Below are 18120 nucleotides of genomic sequence, written 5' to 3' on the forward strand. Positions count from 1 at the left end.
GCTCTTCCTCTCCATCACTCTGTGGAGGAGCTGGCGAAGGGAGTTCCCCTTGAGAAACTCTCTGCCCGGCAGGTGTCGTTCTCGGCGGCAGAGATCCTTAGCCACGAGATGGTCGCTAAGTGTGCCATGCAGGCCACTTCGTGGCTGGACTTGGCTAGGATCTCTGGGCATCCTATTGCGATCGGAGGACTTGTCCAAGGAGACCAATAGGAAGACACTGGAGACCTTCTTGCTCTCGGGCACCCGCTCCATCGAGTCTTTGGCACACCAGGTTACCACCTTGTGGGCCAACTCGGTGTTGAAGCGTCGCGATGCTGTGTCCGAGAGATTCCATCCGAAGGTCCCTGCCGTGGATGTGTGTAGGCTCCGACATGCTTCCCTTCTATGGGAGAACCTGTTTGAGCCTCAAGACATGGAGCGAACGGCTGAGAGGTGGAGGAAATCCAGCACAGACTCCCTCCTCCATAGGGCTCTTACAACTCGGCCCTATAAGCCTCCAGCCCCGCCACAACAGCAGCAACAGCCTCGTAAGTCTCCCAAACAGGCACCGGCAGCTAAGAAGGTGGTGTCTAAGCCCCAGCCCTTTCCAGCCAAGGTCAAGAAGGGCGGTAAGTCCTCCAGGGGAGGCAAGACTCCTAGGGGTGGCGGCCGCGGCCGCAAGCCCTAGGGGTGGCAGTCCCTCTGCGTGTCCACCTGTGGGGGGATGCCTTCAGCGTTGCGTCCGCAGGTGGTAGCAACACGGGGCCAATGCTTGTACGGTCTCAGTGATCGGCCAAGGCTATCGCGTTCCGTTCACAACATCTCAACTTCCCATGACAGCGAATCCAGTGTCGTTGAGCTCCTATGCCACGGGATCGGCAAAGGGGCTGGCCCTTCAGGCCGAAGTCGAGACCATGCTCGAGAAGGGTGCTCTCCAGGAGGTCGTGGACGGCTCCCCAGGCTTCTTCAGTCGACTCTTTCTCGTAGAGAAGGCTACTGGAGGCTGGAGACCCGTCATCGATCTCTCAGCTCTGAACAGGTTTGTCAAGCAAACCCGGTTCAGCATGGAGACAGCAGACACGGTCAGACTTGCGGTGAGACCACAAGACTTCATGTGCACACTGGATCTAAAGGACGCGTACTTCCAGATCCCAATCCATCCGTCTTCCAGGAAGTACCTGAGATTTTGCCTAGACAACAAGATCTACCAGTTCAAGGTGCTGTGTTTCGGTCTCTCCACAGCTCCTCAGGTGTTCACCAGAGTGTTCACCCTGATTTCATCTTGGGCGCACAGGAACGGCATTCGTCTCCTTCGTTATCTGGACGATTGGCTGATCCTAGCAGACTCGGAGTCGACCCTTCTTCGGCACCGAGACAGGCTTCTGGATCTTTGCCAGGATCTGGGGATCGTGGTAAACCTCGAGAAGTCCTCTCTGCAGCCATCCCAACGACTGGTTTAACTAGGCATGCTAATAGACACCAATCTCCACAAAGCCTTTCCATCAGACGACCGGATAGCAAGACTGAGGAGGGTGGCGGAACCCTTCTTCAGGCGAAAAGAACTCCCCGCCCAATCGTGGTTGCGTCTCTTAGGTCACCTATCCTCCCTGGCCCGTCTGGTTCCAAACAGCCACCTCAGGATGAGATCCCTTCAATGGCGGCTCAAGTCCCGTTGGAATCAAGGATCCGATTCCCCGGACATTCTGATCCCAATGGGGTCTCTGGAACAGACGGACTTGCGGTGGTGGCTGGTCGACGAGAACCTGCGGAAGGGAGTGAGTCCTCTCGTCCTCCCCCCGGAATTGACTATGTTTTTGGACGCGTCAAAAGAAGGGTGGGGGGCGCACGTTCTGAACCAGAGGGCCTCAGGCCTTTGGTCAGAATCAGAAAAGTGCCTACACATCAACCTGCTAGAATTGAAGGCCGTCTTTCTGGCTCTTCAGCAGTTCCATCGGTCCCTGGCTGGTCACTCCGTGGTGTTGATGAGCGACAACACCACGGTAGTGGCTTATATCAACGAGCAGGGAGGCACTTTTTCGCAACAGCTATCCCATCTTGCAGTAGAGACTCTGAGGTGGACCGAAACCCACTCGATAACACTATCAGCTCGCTTCATTCCTGGCAAGAGGAATGTGCTCGCCGACAGTCTGAGCAGGGCTTCGCAGATAGTGAGTACCGAGTGGTCTTTGGATCCTCAGATAGCCAACAAAGTCCTGACTTTGTGGGGTTCCCCGACTGTGGACTTGTTCGCGACAGCCTTGAACTTCAAGCTGCCCCTGTACTGCTGCCCAGTCCCGGACCCCAAGGCACTCTGGCAAGATGCTTTCCAGCAACAGTGGGACAACATCGACGTGTATGCCTTCCCACCGTTCTGTCTGATAAGAAGGGTGCTCAACAGGACCAGACTATCGGTCAACTGTTCGATGACTCTGGTAGCTCCGCTATGGCATCACGCGGAATGGTTTCCGGACCTTCTGCAGCTCCTGACGGAACTCCCGAGGGAGCTTCCTCCACGACACGAGCTTCTCGGACAACCCCACTCCGGCGTCCCTCACAGGGCCGTAGCCTCGCTTCGGCTTCACGCCTGGAGACTATCCAGCGTCTCCTCGCGGAGAGAGGCTTTTCGCAACAGGTTGCGGAGAAAATGTCTCAGCACCTGCGAAGGTCCTCTGAGGGAGTCTACCAAGCAAAGTGGAGAGTCTTTTGTGGTTGGTGTCGTGGAAGGGGTATCTCTCCACTCGATGCCACTATTCCAGCAATAGTGGACTTCCTCGTGTATCTGCGGGAAGAAATGCGCCTTTTTGTCTCGGCAGTGAAAGGCTTAAGCTTGGCCTTCAGATTGAAGGGCGTGGGTATTTCTTCATCGCTAGAACTCTCTTTACTCATACGTAACTATGAGCTTACCTGCCCCCAGTCGGAAGTGAGACCCCCTTCTTGGAACGTGGTTCGAGTCCTCAGGTCTCTTAAGAGACCTCCCTTGGAGCCATTACGCCAGGCCTCCGATCGCCACCTGTCTTGGAAGACGGCTTTCCTACTCGCCTTGGCTTCGGCCAAGCGAGTTAGTGAACTTCATGGTCTCTCGTACGACATCGCCCATTCAAGGGGATGGGGGGAGGTAACGTTCAGGTTCGTCCCTGAGTTTGTTGCCAAGACTCAGAATCCTGGAGTGCTGGATCCTCGGTTCGACTCTTTCAGGATCGCGAGTCTCCGTTCTGTAACAAGCGACCCAGACCAGCTGCTATTATGTCCAGTGAGGTGTCTGAGGCACTACTTAAAGAGAACGGCTGCAGTCCGTCCTCATGTGCGAGCTTTGTTTGTGAGCACAGGCAGGACTAAGAGGAGGGTCACCAGGAACACCATCTCAGCTTGGATTCGAAGGGTTATCCACCATGCCCTGAATCCTGACCCTCCTCCGTCACGTCGCCCTCGGGCCCATGATGTCAGGGGTATTGCTACATCCCTGGCCTTCAAGAGAAACTTCTCTGTGACGCAGGTACTTCAAGCGGGGGTCTGGAAGCGTCAAACGACCTTCACAGCCCACTACCTGCAAGACGTGACCCACTGGAGCCTCGATACGTTTGCTATCGGCCCTGTGGTGGCTGCACAACAGCTGGTCTAACCTCAGGCTCCTTTTTGGACAAGTAGCAGTAGGTTGAGGGCGTTGTTACCCGGTCTTAGTCTGCGTGAATGAAAGAGTATGTCTGACCCTTACTTCTTTCTTCATTCTCCCCTCTCTTGGGTAAGCAGCATCCTGGTCCTCGCATAGCTGACTTCGACCTCTGCAGGTAACCCATGCTTCTTTGTGCTCCTAGTATTAAGCTTAATACTGTTGCGTCTCCCATACCCTGACGAGGTGGTATTGGGAACGTATTATCCTAGAATTCCTATCTGAAGGTCTCAAGGTCAACTTCATAGGACGAGTCACACTCTCCTCCTCACACTGCTTATGTAGGCCACTCGTTCCTAGCGATGCTAGGAACTTGTGAGCTACAGGGGCTCCCTCTCTCTAGTGCTGCTTACTGAGGGATCGAGCCCCCGGGCAAGCCGAAGTCAGTAAGGCTGGGGACTTTCCATCCTTCCTAAGGGGTAAGTCACCTTATGTAAATAGCGTGGTTTGTATTTCGGTTACGGAACAAATGACAAATTCGAAGATAATTTGTATTTTTCCTAACCATACAAACCTTAGCTATTTACACATATGTGCCCGCCATCCCTGACCCCCAAGTCAAGTCCTACCTCTAAGTGAAGTGAAGCAAGTCACCGGTGTGTGGAGGGGGGAGGGGTAGCAAGCTACCCTTCCCCACCCCCCGCTAACTAGCGCGGGGGTAATTAACCCTCGTTAAAACAATTGGCTCGTCATTTCAGCTGCGTTAAAGGTAAACCCTATGTAAATAGCTAAGGTTTGTATGGCTAGGAAAAATACAAATTATCTTTGAATTTGTCATTTATCATTTTTTGATAATTCTTCTTTTTTACATGTCTATTATCTAATTTAGTGTGCATTATTCTCATGGGAAATTATGTGTAGTAGTTTATTAAGAAGTTATCATAGGTTTTTGGGCTCAACCACGGATTAATCCTATTTCAATGTATTCTTATGGGAAAATTTGTTTCGACATCCGAACATTTTCTACATCCGAAGTCGGTTGTGGAACGGATTAAATTCGTATGTAGAGGTACCACTGTAGATGGTTTATTAAAGCTTTATTTCTTATTTTACCTGTGGGTTTTTAAAAGGTTTTCACACAGAAAGTTTGCTTATCGGCAATGAATAGCCTCTCTTTTGTTAACGAGTATGCAATATTCTTTCAATCGTGTATTTCAAAGTGTATAGCTTTTCTATACAAATTACAGGGTATATTAAAACATTTTTTGTTTATTAAAAGATAAATAAAAGCTTCATTTTTTTTTCCTAATGTGTTTTCAAGGTATTCACTCATAAGCTAGGTTTGTTCATCAACAATGAGTAGCCAAACTTTCAGTAACGAGTCAGCAATAATTTCTGTCATATTTTAAACAGTATAGATTATTTTTTTTACATTTATTTTTTTGTATAGTACACAGTACATAAAATCCTCTCTCTCTCTCTATCTCCCTCTCTGCATTTTCATACCCACCTCTCTCTCGTCTCTAACAAATAAAATTGTCGGCTACCTGTACTTTAGTAATATTCAGAGAACATTATGTAAGACAAATTTCTGAAAAATCATTCCATAATCACTTCATAATGAATGGAAAAAATATTTTTGTTTAGAGTGAAATATACAGTAATAGAAAATAAAGCAAACTTTTTAAAAAATATTCTGTAATCAACAGTAAAACAAATAAATATGGAAATGTTGATTATTATAGAGTAAGTTAGCACGTACAGTTTATCTGACGAGCAAATCTCGTACATAGCTTGAGTAGCGGATCCGTGGCCTCGTAGTGAAGGGATTAATAGAGATCTTGCTAAAATTAGTGCATGGTGCAAAGTGTGGGGCATGAAGTTTCGTACCAACAAAACTCAAAGTATTATGGAAAGTAGGTCAAGAACAGTTGCTTCTAAACATCCAGATACAGGTAGTCGCTGACTTATGACATACAGTATGCGACTTTTAACTGTTCGATTTTGCAACGTCTTTTTTTCCCTATGAGGACGTCACAAGTTTATCTGAAATAGTACACTACTGCAATAGGAAATATTTTCCTTGGAAATAATCTATTTTCTTTTTATAAAATTGAACTGTTTTATCTTGGTAAGTTGGTATTTTCTTTTATTGTTAATATACAATATCCATTTCCAGTAAAAAATACATCAAGAAAAGTTTTAACATCTGTAGAGTTCATATCATATGTCTGTTGACGTAATATTACCGGCGGAAAGCAAGCGGGAGTAATAGTTATTTCCTTCCAAAAGGCTAACGATTAGTGTTATCATTCCCATTATCGAAATATCAAGTGGTGATGCAAAGTATTTTATGGGTCTGTATTGGTTGTTTTGAGTACTACATAGAATAAATTTGACTCTACGCTAGTTTCATTTAATCTCTGATAATCGATATTTATTTAAAGAAGGTACACTAATATAGGACAAATGTTTTTTGGCAAATAATATATTTTCTTTTACATTATGAAAATGAAATACTTTGCTTGGTAAGTTGTATTTTCTTTCATTTCTGCAGGAAAAAAGTAAAGGGTTTTACATATTTTGCAAGTCATTTTTTGTCGAGTTCACGTCACATGTCTTGTGACATCAAATTTCTGGCAAAAGGCGCTGGCAAAAAGAATAATTTCCTTTTTGGCGTGTTACCAAGTAATTTTATTACAGTATTCCCATCATCAAAACGCCATGTAACGATATCAAGTGTTTTAGTGGTTTGTATCAGTAGTTATGAGAATAGTACTACTTACCGTAAATTTAAGAAAAAAATATGATGGCGTCATAATTCTGGCAGAAGGCGAGTGGCAAGCCAAGTGATTTCCTTTCGAGGTGTTACTAATATTCCCATAATTGAAACATTGAGTAATGATAAAAAAAATTCTAATAATATCCAAAGAAATTTAAAGATTTAACAGTGAATTAAAAATCAAAGACACAGACAGACAGTGAGTATGTGTGTATTCATATGATAACTAATAATAAGGGCTCTAAACGAACCGTATAGAAACTATGATATCCTATAACATATTGGTGCTGATGTAATATTCATTATGAAGATATTTTGAATAGAAAAATTACATAAGCAACGCTATGCCCGCATAATCGCAATACGGTAGCGTGACCTTGAGATAATCTGATGCTTACTATAGTAGAACAAAAGTAATTGTTGATTATTGAAATGCTACTGAAATTGAGAAATCAAATTCAAACATGCTTTAATAAATCATAATTAAACACAATTAAGTCTAATGAAATATAAAGGCTTGATAATGAACTAAAATTTAAATACTGTATGAAGCTTTAAAAGTGAACTAGCTGTATGCACGGACATGCGCACACAGAGAAAGAGAGAGAGAGAGAGAACATATTCGTATAACAACTAGTAATAATGGCTATAAACGAATGTATATAAAACTATATCCTGTAACATACTAGTGCTGATGTAAACATCATGAATATGTTTCATGTAAATTAAGTAATTAAATAAACAGTAAGCCATTCGTATGTGCACATTATTTGATATGGTAGCGGGAACTAAAGATTAGAAGCACAGCTGATTTTAACTAAGGGTAAACAAAAAAGTTGTTAATTATTAAAATGTTTCCGAAATTGAAAAATAGAATACAGTAGTGCTTTAATAGAACATATGATATATCATGAAACAAGAAAATTTAATAATGATATACTGTAAGGAAATATTGATTAAATAGCATTGCCGAACCATGACATAGCGTAATAAATCTATGGAAACTGCATTTCAAGTTCGCCATACATCCAGATCAACTTATGAAGTGCCTCGGTCATTATCTTGGTCGTAAGTCGATGACTGCCCGTACTATGGTTGTGTAAAAAGATATATATTCATTGAAGTGATTATGCTATTCCGTTATAATTCCACAATAAATAGACCACAAGAGATGTAAAACTACTTGTTATTAATAATTTACTTTACATTGTATAGAAATATAATGAAAATATACATTTGCTTCCGTTGATACAACAAGAAGTATTCTCTGATAACCATCGAATGATATAAAACCATTCTTCAGTAATAGTGGTCTTCACATTATAAAGTAATATAATGAAAATATCCATTGGTTTTCTTTGGTACTAGGCGTATTCTATAAGGTATGCGATAAACAAAAACTGATGACAAAAGAAACATAATTCTGGCTATAAGTCAATTTCAAATAAGGTTAGGAAGTGACCTTGCACTCCTTCTCTGACTAGACAAATTTACTCAACTTCACCCTCTGTCTTGGATTGGCCAATCTATGCTTACCCTGCAGGAGTGAAATGAATCAAGAAGAGGTGAGGTGCCTTCAAGGGCTAGAAAGAAGCATGCCATTGTATTGCCATATTCTTCAGAGTGCTATGTGAGACTGCCCATTTGAAACAGTCCTTTGCGTGCCCTTACCAAAATTTTAAACCGACCAGTATGGTTGTATTGTTACACAGGATCACACCATCCTAAGGAAGAGACTTATGTTAAAGGACGATGGTTTGTATTTGCATAGTAACGAATCAAATTTTTCAAATAATTGTATTTTTCATAACTACAAACCAAAGTCCCCTAAGTTTCACTTCCCGCCTCAACCACGCTGCAAACCCTAGGTCAAGGTTAAAGTGGCTTCTCGGTGTGCTGACAAAGGGGCAGGGGTTTCTCTTCACCTACCAGAAACTACCAACACCACCTTATGATTTTTAACAGGAGAGTTCCAGCCAAGCTGAAGTCATACTCTAATTGAAGGACTCAGGTTTTTATAGTCAGGAAACATTAAAATTACTCTTAGAATTTGTGATGTTTGAATTTTATTTTGTTTTATTCTCAAAATTGTTTATTACTTGCAGGTGATCAAGAAGTCATTGATGCTGCTCCGAACTACAATGATCTGCCTCCTCCACCCAGTGTCCCACCACCTCCAGCAGCTGCAAGTTTACTGGTGCCAGAAAGTGCTCATGGTCCCAGGCTAAATATTGATGAGATGATTCAACGATTGGCTGAAGAACAAGACCAAAGAATAGCCCATGATAGAGTTGATATAGGGGGTGTACAGCCAGGACCTAGTGGTGTAGCAGATCGCCGTGAAAGCACCAGCAGCTCAAGAGGAGAAAGGAGACCAAGCTCTAGTGGTCCAACTAATGACCATTCATATGCTGTCGCATCTCTACATGATCCATTGTCACCCAGAGCAAGTGAGTGTATTTTGTTCGTACTCTTAAATTGTAAATACAATGTTGGGACTTGACTTCCTCAAGAGCAATATTAGTTGCTCACTGTATTGTGTTGCCGCTGGAACTCCTCTGGAAAAGTTTGGCAGCTTTCTTAAGGTTCACGAGTGGATGTAGGTTCATGCAGTTGACATGACATTTCTCTGGTGGTATTCTTATCCTTTTGCTCTCTTCTTGACCAATAATTGTCAACCCTTGCTCAGTGGAGGATAGGATTGAACTCTGCAAATTTTTGGACTAGTTAAGGTTATCTGTATCACTGTCCCAACTAGGATTCGCTATATAGTAATAGATTTCCTCTTCCGTTTCATGTATATATATTTAGTACCTCTACAAAAGTATCTTTTATCTATTGCTACCAGAAAACTAGTCATTGTTCATAATGCATGATGATGATACTGCCAAATGTTTCAAGTTTTTTTTAAATGTTGGTGGAATGCTGTTACCCAGCAAGGATTTTAGTAGCTTCCTAAGATCTTTCATCAATTAGACAAATTAGCTCACATTTTTCCTTTGCTGAACAATGTTAATTTACTAACAAACTATTGCTAAAAGTACCATGTTTTTTGGCTATCTTCCATTGTCTATGTTTCAGTCTGAGATTTTATGGAATTTTACATGATACCGGCATACCCGCTTTAATTAGTGTGAGCGTCCTTATGCAATTCGGGAGTCAAACTTTATTTTGTTCCTTTACAGCTGAATAATCTTCTTGGTAGCTAGATGTTAATAACTGTAATACTGTAATATTAAGGTGACATGCACCATTGAACTAGTTTTCCTGACTTCTCGGTTCATTTTGATATCACGCTTCAGTTAGTAATGTTTGTTTTAAGTTTTCATCTTTTATTTTTTTTTGATAAGTTTCTGTCACTTATAGAAACACATTAAGGCATGGATTTTATCTGTGACCAATACTTTATTTTATATGTGTGTCAATGTACAAACTTTTAGGGCGGAGTTGACATCACCCCCAGAGCAGCATGAAGGCCATGATTTAGTTTTATACACTAGATGTACAAAATATTAAGTCTAGATCATTCAGATAATTAAATTTTGCCATTCCTTATTAATTTATATCATTAGTTTGTGTTTTTGGGTCATAATACCTTTTAAGGTTTCTTCCTCCCATAAATGGTTTGAAAAATTTAAATGCTGCTCTTTAGAAGATTGCAACTTTGGTATATTAAATGTTGATCAGTTGATCAGGGTGCATTAAAAGGGAAATTTATGAAGTTGAACTGGGGAAGTTAAAGGAACATTTCATTTTTTTATATTTTTCCAATCTTTATTAACATAAGATGTTCAACAGATAAGGTAACAATCATTTATCTGAAATAGCAAACATAGTAAAGTGCTAATGGAATCTCAAATGGCACAAGTCTTATCTGATCCATGATTATCCAGCCTCTTGATTCATGTTATACTATTAATTTCTTCAATAACCCACAACTTGTTGGTATATATATGCTTAAGAACAGCTAGGGATGTGAGCGGGGGTCTGAATGATCTCTACAGGTATTATGAACATTGAACAAATTTATGTAATAGTTGGATTTATTGAACTAAAAGAAAGGTTTTCATCATATTATAAGGTATGTTGCTCCTCTGGTACACTGATATTTCTTTTACCTTTTATCATAGGTCGTGTTGGTGCTCGAAGAGTTGGTGATGTTGAAGGTGTACGGCAATCAACTGGTAACTGGCAGAGGGATCCAAACATCAAGTGGAATCGCAGAGTTATTGTTCGCCGACAAAGAAATGCCATGCTTATACAGTCATTGGAAAGAAGAAAGATTCTGGGTGAACTTGAATTACAGATATATGATGAAGAGAGTCGTAAAAAACCAGAGCCAGTAAGATTGCCAGAAGAGCCACCGCAAGAACCAGAACGAAAAACCCGGAAAAAACAAAAGAAAACACCAGCGTATGTAACGAGATCAGTTAGAGACAGCAGAAGGAATTCTTATGATGGGAATGAGGCTGAGGTAAGTCTTGCCATAAAGGTTTATAGTGTTGGCATCTTTGTAGAAAAAAATCATTTAACTACTATTCTATATGGTATTAATTTTTTTTGCCGTAGTCATAATAGCAGATCTTTAAATCTTTGAAGTCAAGGGCATTAAAATTGGAATGGGACAAGTTAAAAATGATGGACTACTAGGTGGGAAAATCAGAGGGTTTGGTTGAGGACTACTGTTTAGGCAGTAAGCAATACAGATGGTTCCAAAAAAAGATTAACACTACAAACTTATGTAAGTGTCACCCTAGGTAGTGCAGTATTCCAAGAATTTACATCGGGTAATCAAATGTAAATTTAATATATGTATAAGTAAATATTTTTCTCCCTCTACCTACTGCCCCCTTGACCTCTTCACTAAAAGGCCGCAGATCTGCTACTCGAGCTATGTACGACATTTGTCATCATCAGATATACTGTACTTTATATGTTCACTTACTCTATAATAACCTACATTTCCATGTTTATTTGTTTTACTGCTGATTTCAGAATAAATTTTTCAAAAGTTTGCTTTATTTTCTATTGTATTCACTCTAAACAGCCAAAATATTTTTTTACCATTCATTGTGAAGTTATAGAATAATTTTTCAGAAATTTATATCATATTTCCTTTAAATAATGGTAAAGCAATGTAATTTTGCCTGTAAAAAAAAATACTTTAGATTCATGATAAATAGCTGTTGAAAGGTATAAAACAACTTGTCAGTAATAATGAACTTTACGTTATGCAGAAATGTGAAAATATCTATATGTGAACTTTGACACAAGAAGTACTCTATTAATTTATAATTATAAGGTATGGTAAAGCACTGATTTCGTGTTTAAAGAACTTTCTACTCATTGAAGTGACTTATTCCTTAATAATTCCACGATAAAAAGCCGTCGAAAGGTATAAAACTACTCGTCAGTAATAATGGACTTAACGTTATACAGAAATATAATGAAAATATCCATTTGTTTCCTTTGACACAAAAAGTATTTTATAATGTAAAATTTTATAAGGTATATGATGAACAAAAGTGTGCATGTGTTTTTTTGTTAAGACATAATTCCTGTTTTGGGTATTTTACGGGACCGGAAATAGAAACTGCGCATGTAAAAACATGACGAATACTGTACTGCATAGAATGTCAATGAATGGATATAATGACAGTAGGCTAACTTTTACTTGTGAAAACAATGAACAATACTAATATTAAATATCAAAGGTATGATTATGATATTTTGTAGAAATGATAGTTGAGAAAAAAGGAGTAAAATAAGAAAAAGACAAATTTAGTCAAGTGTCAACGACTAGGATTACTGGTACAGTATTTTGGTGACTTGGGCGAGTAAGTGGCAGAGAACCGTTGATGTTTGAAGGGCTAAGAGTTAGGCAGAGGATTGTTCTTTCTTCGGGCAGGGCTTCTATCATCCATATACAGCTTATGCTAACATCCTGATGAACATATGCATAAAAAGAAGAATGCAGATTTTAAAGATCCCTCCAGTTTTCTGTCTTTGCTTAATTTTTAAGTGCATAATTGGTGTGTGATTTGAACACACATGTCATCATAGGAATACACTAAAATAGACCTTACGTAATCACGAATAAAGACTAGAATCGCAAGTGTTTCAGTTGGTGATGGGGTGAGATGTGAGGATCCCTAAGTTTCTAAGTTTGAGTAATGCCTTAGGTAGGGAATGTTGCCATTGGCTAGAGAGTGGTGTTATTCTTTATGGAAGTGAAAATACTGGAATAGCTCTTACACAATCAGAAATAAAGGCTAGAATCCCAGACTTCGTGAGTTGACTGAAGAAAGGAGGAGCTAATATTAGGGATATGAGATTTTTTAATGAAATTTCCTGAGTGTGAGCTGTGTAATCTTTTACAACTTTCAAGCTGGTCTTATAAGAAATGATTGATAATTATGCACAGTTCATTGCAGACAGGGTTTTTAGGGGAAAATTTAAGTTTTTGTGTTTTCTTTTTATGTTCATAGTATGTTGGTCTAGAATTTTTAATTATTACATTACAGCATTTAAATTGGAATGGATTAAATAAATATGTCACGGGGATTCAGTACTCAATTGTTTTAGAAATGCCAAATTGATATCACATGTTCTTTATCTGTGCATGTTTAGATTTAAAAGTTCCCCAAAGTCAATTTCATCTTGAGGTGAAGATTTTTGTACTTTTGAGTGAAAACTTTAAATTCTTCTTCTTCTTCTTCTTCTTCTTCTTCTTCTTCTTCTTCTTCTTCTTCTTCTTCTTCTTCTTCTTCTTCTTCTTCTTCTTCTTCTTCTTCTATGTGAGAAAAGATGCAGACAAAGAAGAAGAAGACCCAAATACCAGGATCCTAAATCCGAAGCATTTAAAGTTTTCACTCAAAAGTACAAAAATCTTCACCTCAAGATAAAATTGACTTTGGGGAACTTTTAAATGCTTAGGATTTAGGATCTTGGTACTTGGGTCAAGATCATGAATTTGGCCTTTGGCCTTTCAGTTATTTTAAAAGGGACGAAACACGGTTATGTGGGAAATGGGGAATTAGAAGGCTGGTAACATATAACTCCTATTTCAACATTAGCTGATATATGTTGAAGAAATAATGCGATAGATAAGTAAGGGCCACTTGTTTTGTTTAGAAATATTTTACTTGCAATTCCTTTATAGTAGGAAGGCCATTCATAGGCCTTTTTAGATTTATGATTAGTAATTGTATGAAATTTGGAAAAATATGTTTGTGACCAATTCAATTAATGGGTTTTCAGGATCATGCCGAAGGTTCTCCAAGCCCTAAGACCTCCTCAGGATCAGAAATTGAAAATGATGATCTTCAGGAATCCTCTAGCTCTGATGAACAATCAACAGACTACTCAGATTGGACTGCAGAAGCTGGAGTTAACCTTGAACCTCCTAAACGTACAGCACACAAGCAGAAGAAGAGTCCTCGTAAAAGAAAGCGAAAGAAAAGGGGTTCTGATTTTGAGGAAAATGATAAAGATGAGGAGGATGAAGAGGATGAAAAATTAGAAGAAAGTAGGAATGCTGCCGCTAGAGTTAATCAACGTGTACAAAGACAGGTAACATTCTGTTGAATTTTAGAGTAGAGAGATGGAGACATAGCTTGTGACTATCACAAAAACATACAATAGATTATTCATAGGAACCTCCTGATGTTCATATTGCATCTTCTCTAGAAGCTTGGTTTATCAACTTATACTTCTAAAATTTAAAAAATTTCCCATTTTCTCCCCTTTCAATGTAATAAGAGTGTCTTTCAGTTAATGGCAAGAAGTAAAGTAGTAATGGACCAGAGGCTCTTTGTTATTTTAGTTTCTTGGCTGCACCAGTTCGACGCACTCTCCAGATTGGGATAAGTTTTAGAGCAATTACTGCCTGGGAATAATACTTGAACTTTGATAACTATTATGAGGTGTGAAAATACCTTACTGTTCCTTTCATTGAAAAGTATTTTTCGAATTCAAGGTGCCAAATGAAACTTACTTTTAGGTCGGGTGGAAATCCAGGCAATTATAGGCTAATTGTTTATAGCAGGAATGATGACAATAACGACACACCAGCACTGTTCTCTAATACACACTTAACTAGCCAAGTTTGGTAGTGATGAGCTTCAAAAGCTTTTAACTTATTTACCTTTGTTTAATCGCAGGACAGTGAATCTTCCCATAAATGTGGTAATTCTGTTCTTTTTACCTGTAAGAGTTGTCAATCGGACATGAAGATCATATCGAAGTACAGTATGGCAGTCTTTCTTGAAGAATTCCATTCAGAGGAAGACTTTCCCAGTTCTATCACATTTGGGAAGGAATTCTTTCCAGTCTGTGGGTGCTAGGTGTAGTCAAAGAATGCTACTGGATTCCTCTAGCCTCAAATCATCCTGGGAGCCAGTTCCTGTTCTGAGTTCTCTTACTAATACAGTAAGGGCTCAGATTTTACACCACAGAATTATGAACTTTCTAGAGAAGCATTTGAAGGAAGTCTTAAACAATTCTCCTGGTTTTTAAAACTATGGTTATCCTAGTCCTCAAAGCTTCCAGGGGTTGGAGTCCAGTTTTAGGTGCCCTGGTCCTCAACAAATTTTCAGCTTCACAAAGTTTCCGATGGAAACACCCTTGACATCTCCGTGGGCCCTAAAGAAAAAGATGACCCTTTCAATAGGTCTCTCAGATACATATTCTTACATAACAATTAATCTCAATTTGAGGAAATACATTAATTTTGTCAATGGGTCAAAGGTTTCCCTTCCAGTGTCTATGTTGCTTTCTCGGGATGGCTCCTTGTGTGCTTAAAATGATGGCCTCATCTCTATGTGGTTAAGAGTTCTGTGACTAAGAGTATATTGTGGTTACTCTTGTTGCTTGATCAGTTGTAGAGCATGGTCAATATGCAGAAATCTCTTGTTTTACATTCAGAAGATTCTATATTTGCGATTGATAATCATAACAGTTTATTTTCCGGTTTTCCGTAGGAAAAAGTGATTCATTCCTCTTCTTTTGTTGCAATAGCTCATAATGTTGAAGCTTATGTCAGTTTGGATGTGTAGGAGACTGCTAGGGACCATGGCTTCCTATGAGAAATTTGTTCTCGTGGGATGTCTCAAAGATAAGTGTTTTTCAATTTCATCTTGATCTACATTGGAATAGAATACTGTAGCCATTTTAGACTCTGGTTTCAAATTTAGAAATGTAAAACAAACTGCAACTGTTAAGGTGGTGGGGTGATTTCAGTCAGTTAGATGACAAAAGTTTCTTTTCGGTGTGAAAATACCATACCTTACTCTGTTTGCAGATGCTTCTCAGGAAGGTTAGGGAGTAACTAAATTATTTGCATCTTTCAGGGAGATTAATGTTTCATGCATTAACTCAGCATACCAATTGCTAAGAACTTCTTGCAATATTCTAACTCCTCAGGACCACGAACCACTGTTGGTAGGTTAAAACTGTAGCAGTGTTTTCAGATAGAATGACATTCACTAGCCTATATCTGGAGCCAAGAGAATGAAAGTTTCCCCCTCTCTGTACTGGATAGTGGAAGTGCTGATTACTTGGACAAATATCATCATTATTATTATTATTATTTTTATTTGCCAAGCTATATCCCAAGATGGAAAAGCACGATGCTGTAAGCCCAAGGGCTCCAACAAGGAAAGTAACCCAGTGAGGAAAGGAAACAAGGAAATATTAAATATTTTAAGAACAATAACAATATTAAAATAGAATATTTAATATATAAATTATACAAACTTTAACAAAACAAGAGGAAGAGAAAGAAGATAGAATAGTGTGCCTTAGTGTATCCTCAAGCAAGAAAACTCTAACCCAGCATTTCTCAACCGGGGGCCCGTGGCCCCCCAAGGGGGCCACGGGCCTTCGACCGGGGGTCCACGAGCGGACACCGAAAAATGCAATTCAGAATGCAGAAGCTTGGAGTGTATAATTAAGGTGATGAGACTCCAGTCATAGGGGAAGTTTTTTTTTTTAAACTATTTGCCAGATTTTTTTACACAGTGTTTAGTTCCTGGAGTGGTGAAAAAAATTCATCACCGCTCGTAACCAATCACCACCGTTAAACAGAAGTTGGCCCCCGTTAAGGCAACGCCGTATACGCTCGGCCACCGCTGATGGTCCCTCCTACCGCTCCGAAAGTTTTGAGCTGCACAAAATATTGCGAGCGGTGAAGAGCGGTCAATTTTCCGCTCCGGCAAAGTTCACCACCGCTACAACAATGTCCAGTCAAAGTGTGGCACAGCTAGACGCAAGTTCGTGGGCGCTTGAGTCCGCTAGGCCTATGCAGAAATCTCACACTGTCTGTTGTGCGTATGCGCTATCACTCCCGTGGTGCTGGCACGCTCCTTGGCGCCAGTATCCCACTGGACTGGACAGAGGAAAGAAAAGTGCGTGTTCTCATGACATATTGGTTTTCCGTATATTTCGCTAAGTTTTTGAGATAAAATATTTTTACACTAATTATACATGTTCACTTTACATTTATATTGACATATGACCGTAGTGGTGTAGGGTTGATACCTACACCACCCATGCAGGCCTCAGTGCACCACGAGTGCACCACAGCAAGAAAAATCGTAACAAGTTAATTTCGTGCTACGATTTTTATTTTTGTTTTGTTTTGAAAGAGGACTTTTTAAAACAAATTTTTTACCGTGTTATTGTTGTTGTTGTTTTTCAGATGTCGAAGGTTCGAAAATGGACAGACATCTACGTCAAGTTTGGATTCACGAAGGTCATTCGAGATGGCGTGGACTGCGCGCAATGTCTGCACTGCTCAGTGGTGATGGCAAATGCATCACTACGTCCTTCCAAACTTTCAAACCATCGCGACAAGGTGCATCCCCAAAGGAAAGATGATAATATTGATGCTCTGTCTACGAAACGAGCACGGTACGACCGTGAAGCGACACTTCCAAAATTTGGATTCCGGCCAGAAGAAAAACCTGCTCTTCAATCCAGCTACGAAGTGGCATACCGAATTGTGAAGTGCAAGAAGCCGCACACTATTGCTGAGGAACTTATCAAGCCATGTACAGAGAAAATGGTGGAACTGATGATCGGACCAGAGACAAAAAAGAAAATCCAGCAAGTTTCGCTCTCTAATGACACGATCCCCCGACGGATTGATGACATGGCCGCTGATGTGTGCCGTCAAGTTTGCTGTGAAATCAAGTAAAGCACGCTCCAGGCTAGCCTTCAACTTGATGAGTCTACCGACACCGCTCTGGAGAGCCAGTTGATCGCCTTCGCTCGCTACGAGAAAGAAGGAAAGATGAAGGAAGAGTTCTTATTCTGCAATACCCTGCCAACCACAACGACAGCAAAATATGTCAAAGCCATCGTGGACTCTTTTTTTTTTTGAAGTGAATGGACTCAGCTGGCAGAATTTCAAGCACATTTGTACTGATGGTGCCCCAGCGATGATTGGGGTTAAAGGAGGGTTCGTCACGCTTGTGAAGAATGAATGGCCCCACGTGACGTCTTCCCACTGTTCACTACGCCGATATGCTCTTGCGTCTAAAACTCTACCGCCGCGTTTAATGGAAGTCATGGACGTTGCGGTCAAAGTGATCAACTTCGTTCGTGCGAAGGCCAAAAATCATCGGCTCTTCCAACTTCTGGCCAACGAAATGGGAGCGCAACATGTGGGACTTCTGTTTTACACCAAAGTTCGTTGGCTATCGAAGGGGAAATGCCTCTCTCGGTTGTATGAACTCCGGTTGGAGACAGA

General features: G+C 40.5%; 1 protein-coding gene across 3 annotated transcripts in view; it reads left to right on the forward strand.

The window, feature by feature from the left end:
* The window catches only part of BRWD3 (bromodomain and WD repeat-containing protein), a 128523-nt gene that overhangs the window by 57434 nt on the left and 52969 nt on the right, over positions 1–18120 (forward strand). For all 3 annotated transcript variants that reach the window (XM_068364453.1, XM_068364456.1, XM_068364455.1), the window contains exons 14-16: positions 8474–8818; positions 10499–10842; positions 13629–13940. In XM_068364453.1, coding sequence (XP_068220554.1) covers positions 8474–8818; positions 10499–10842; positions 13629–13940 — 1001 coding nt within the window. The remainder of the gene's footprint in view (positions 1–8473; positions 8819–10498; positions 10843–13628; positions 13941–18120) is intronic.

The sequence above is a fragment of the Palaemon carinicauda genome, chromosome 41, assembly GCF_036898095.1.
Source record: "Palaemon carinicauda isolate YSFRI2023 chromosome 41, ASM3689809v2, whole genome shotgun sequence".
Lineage (NCBI taxonomy): Eukaryota > Metazoa > Arthropoda > Malacostraca > Decapoda > Palaemonidae > Palaemon > Palaemon carinicauda.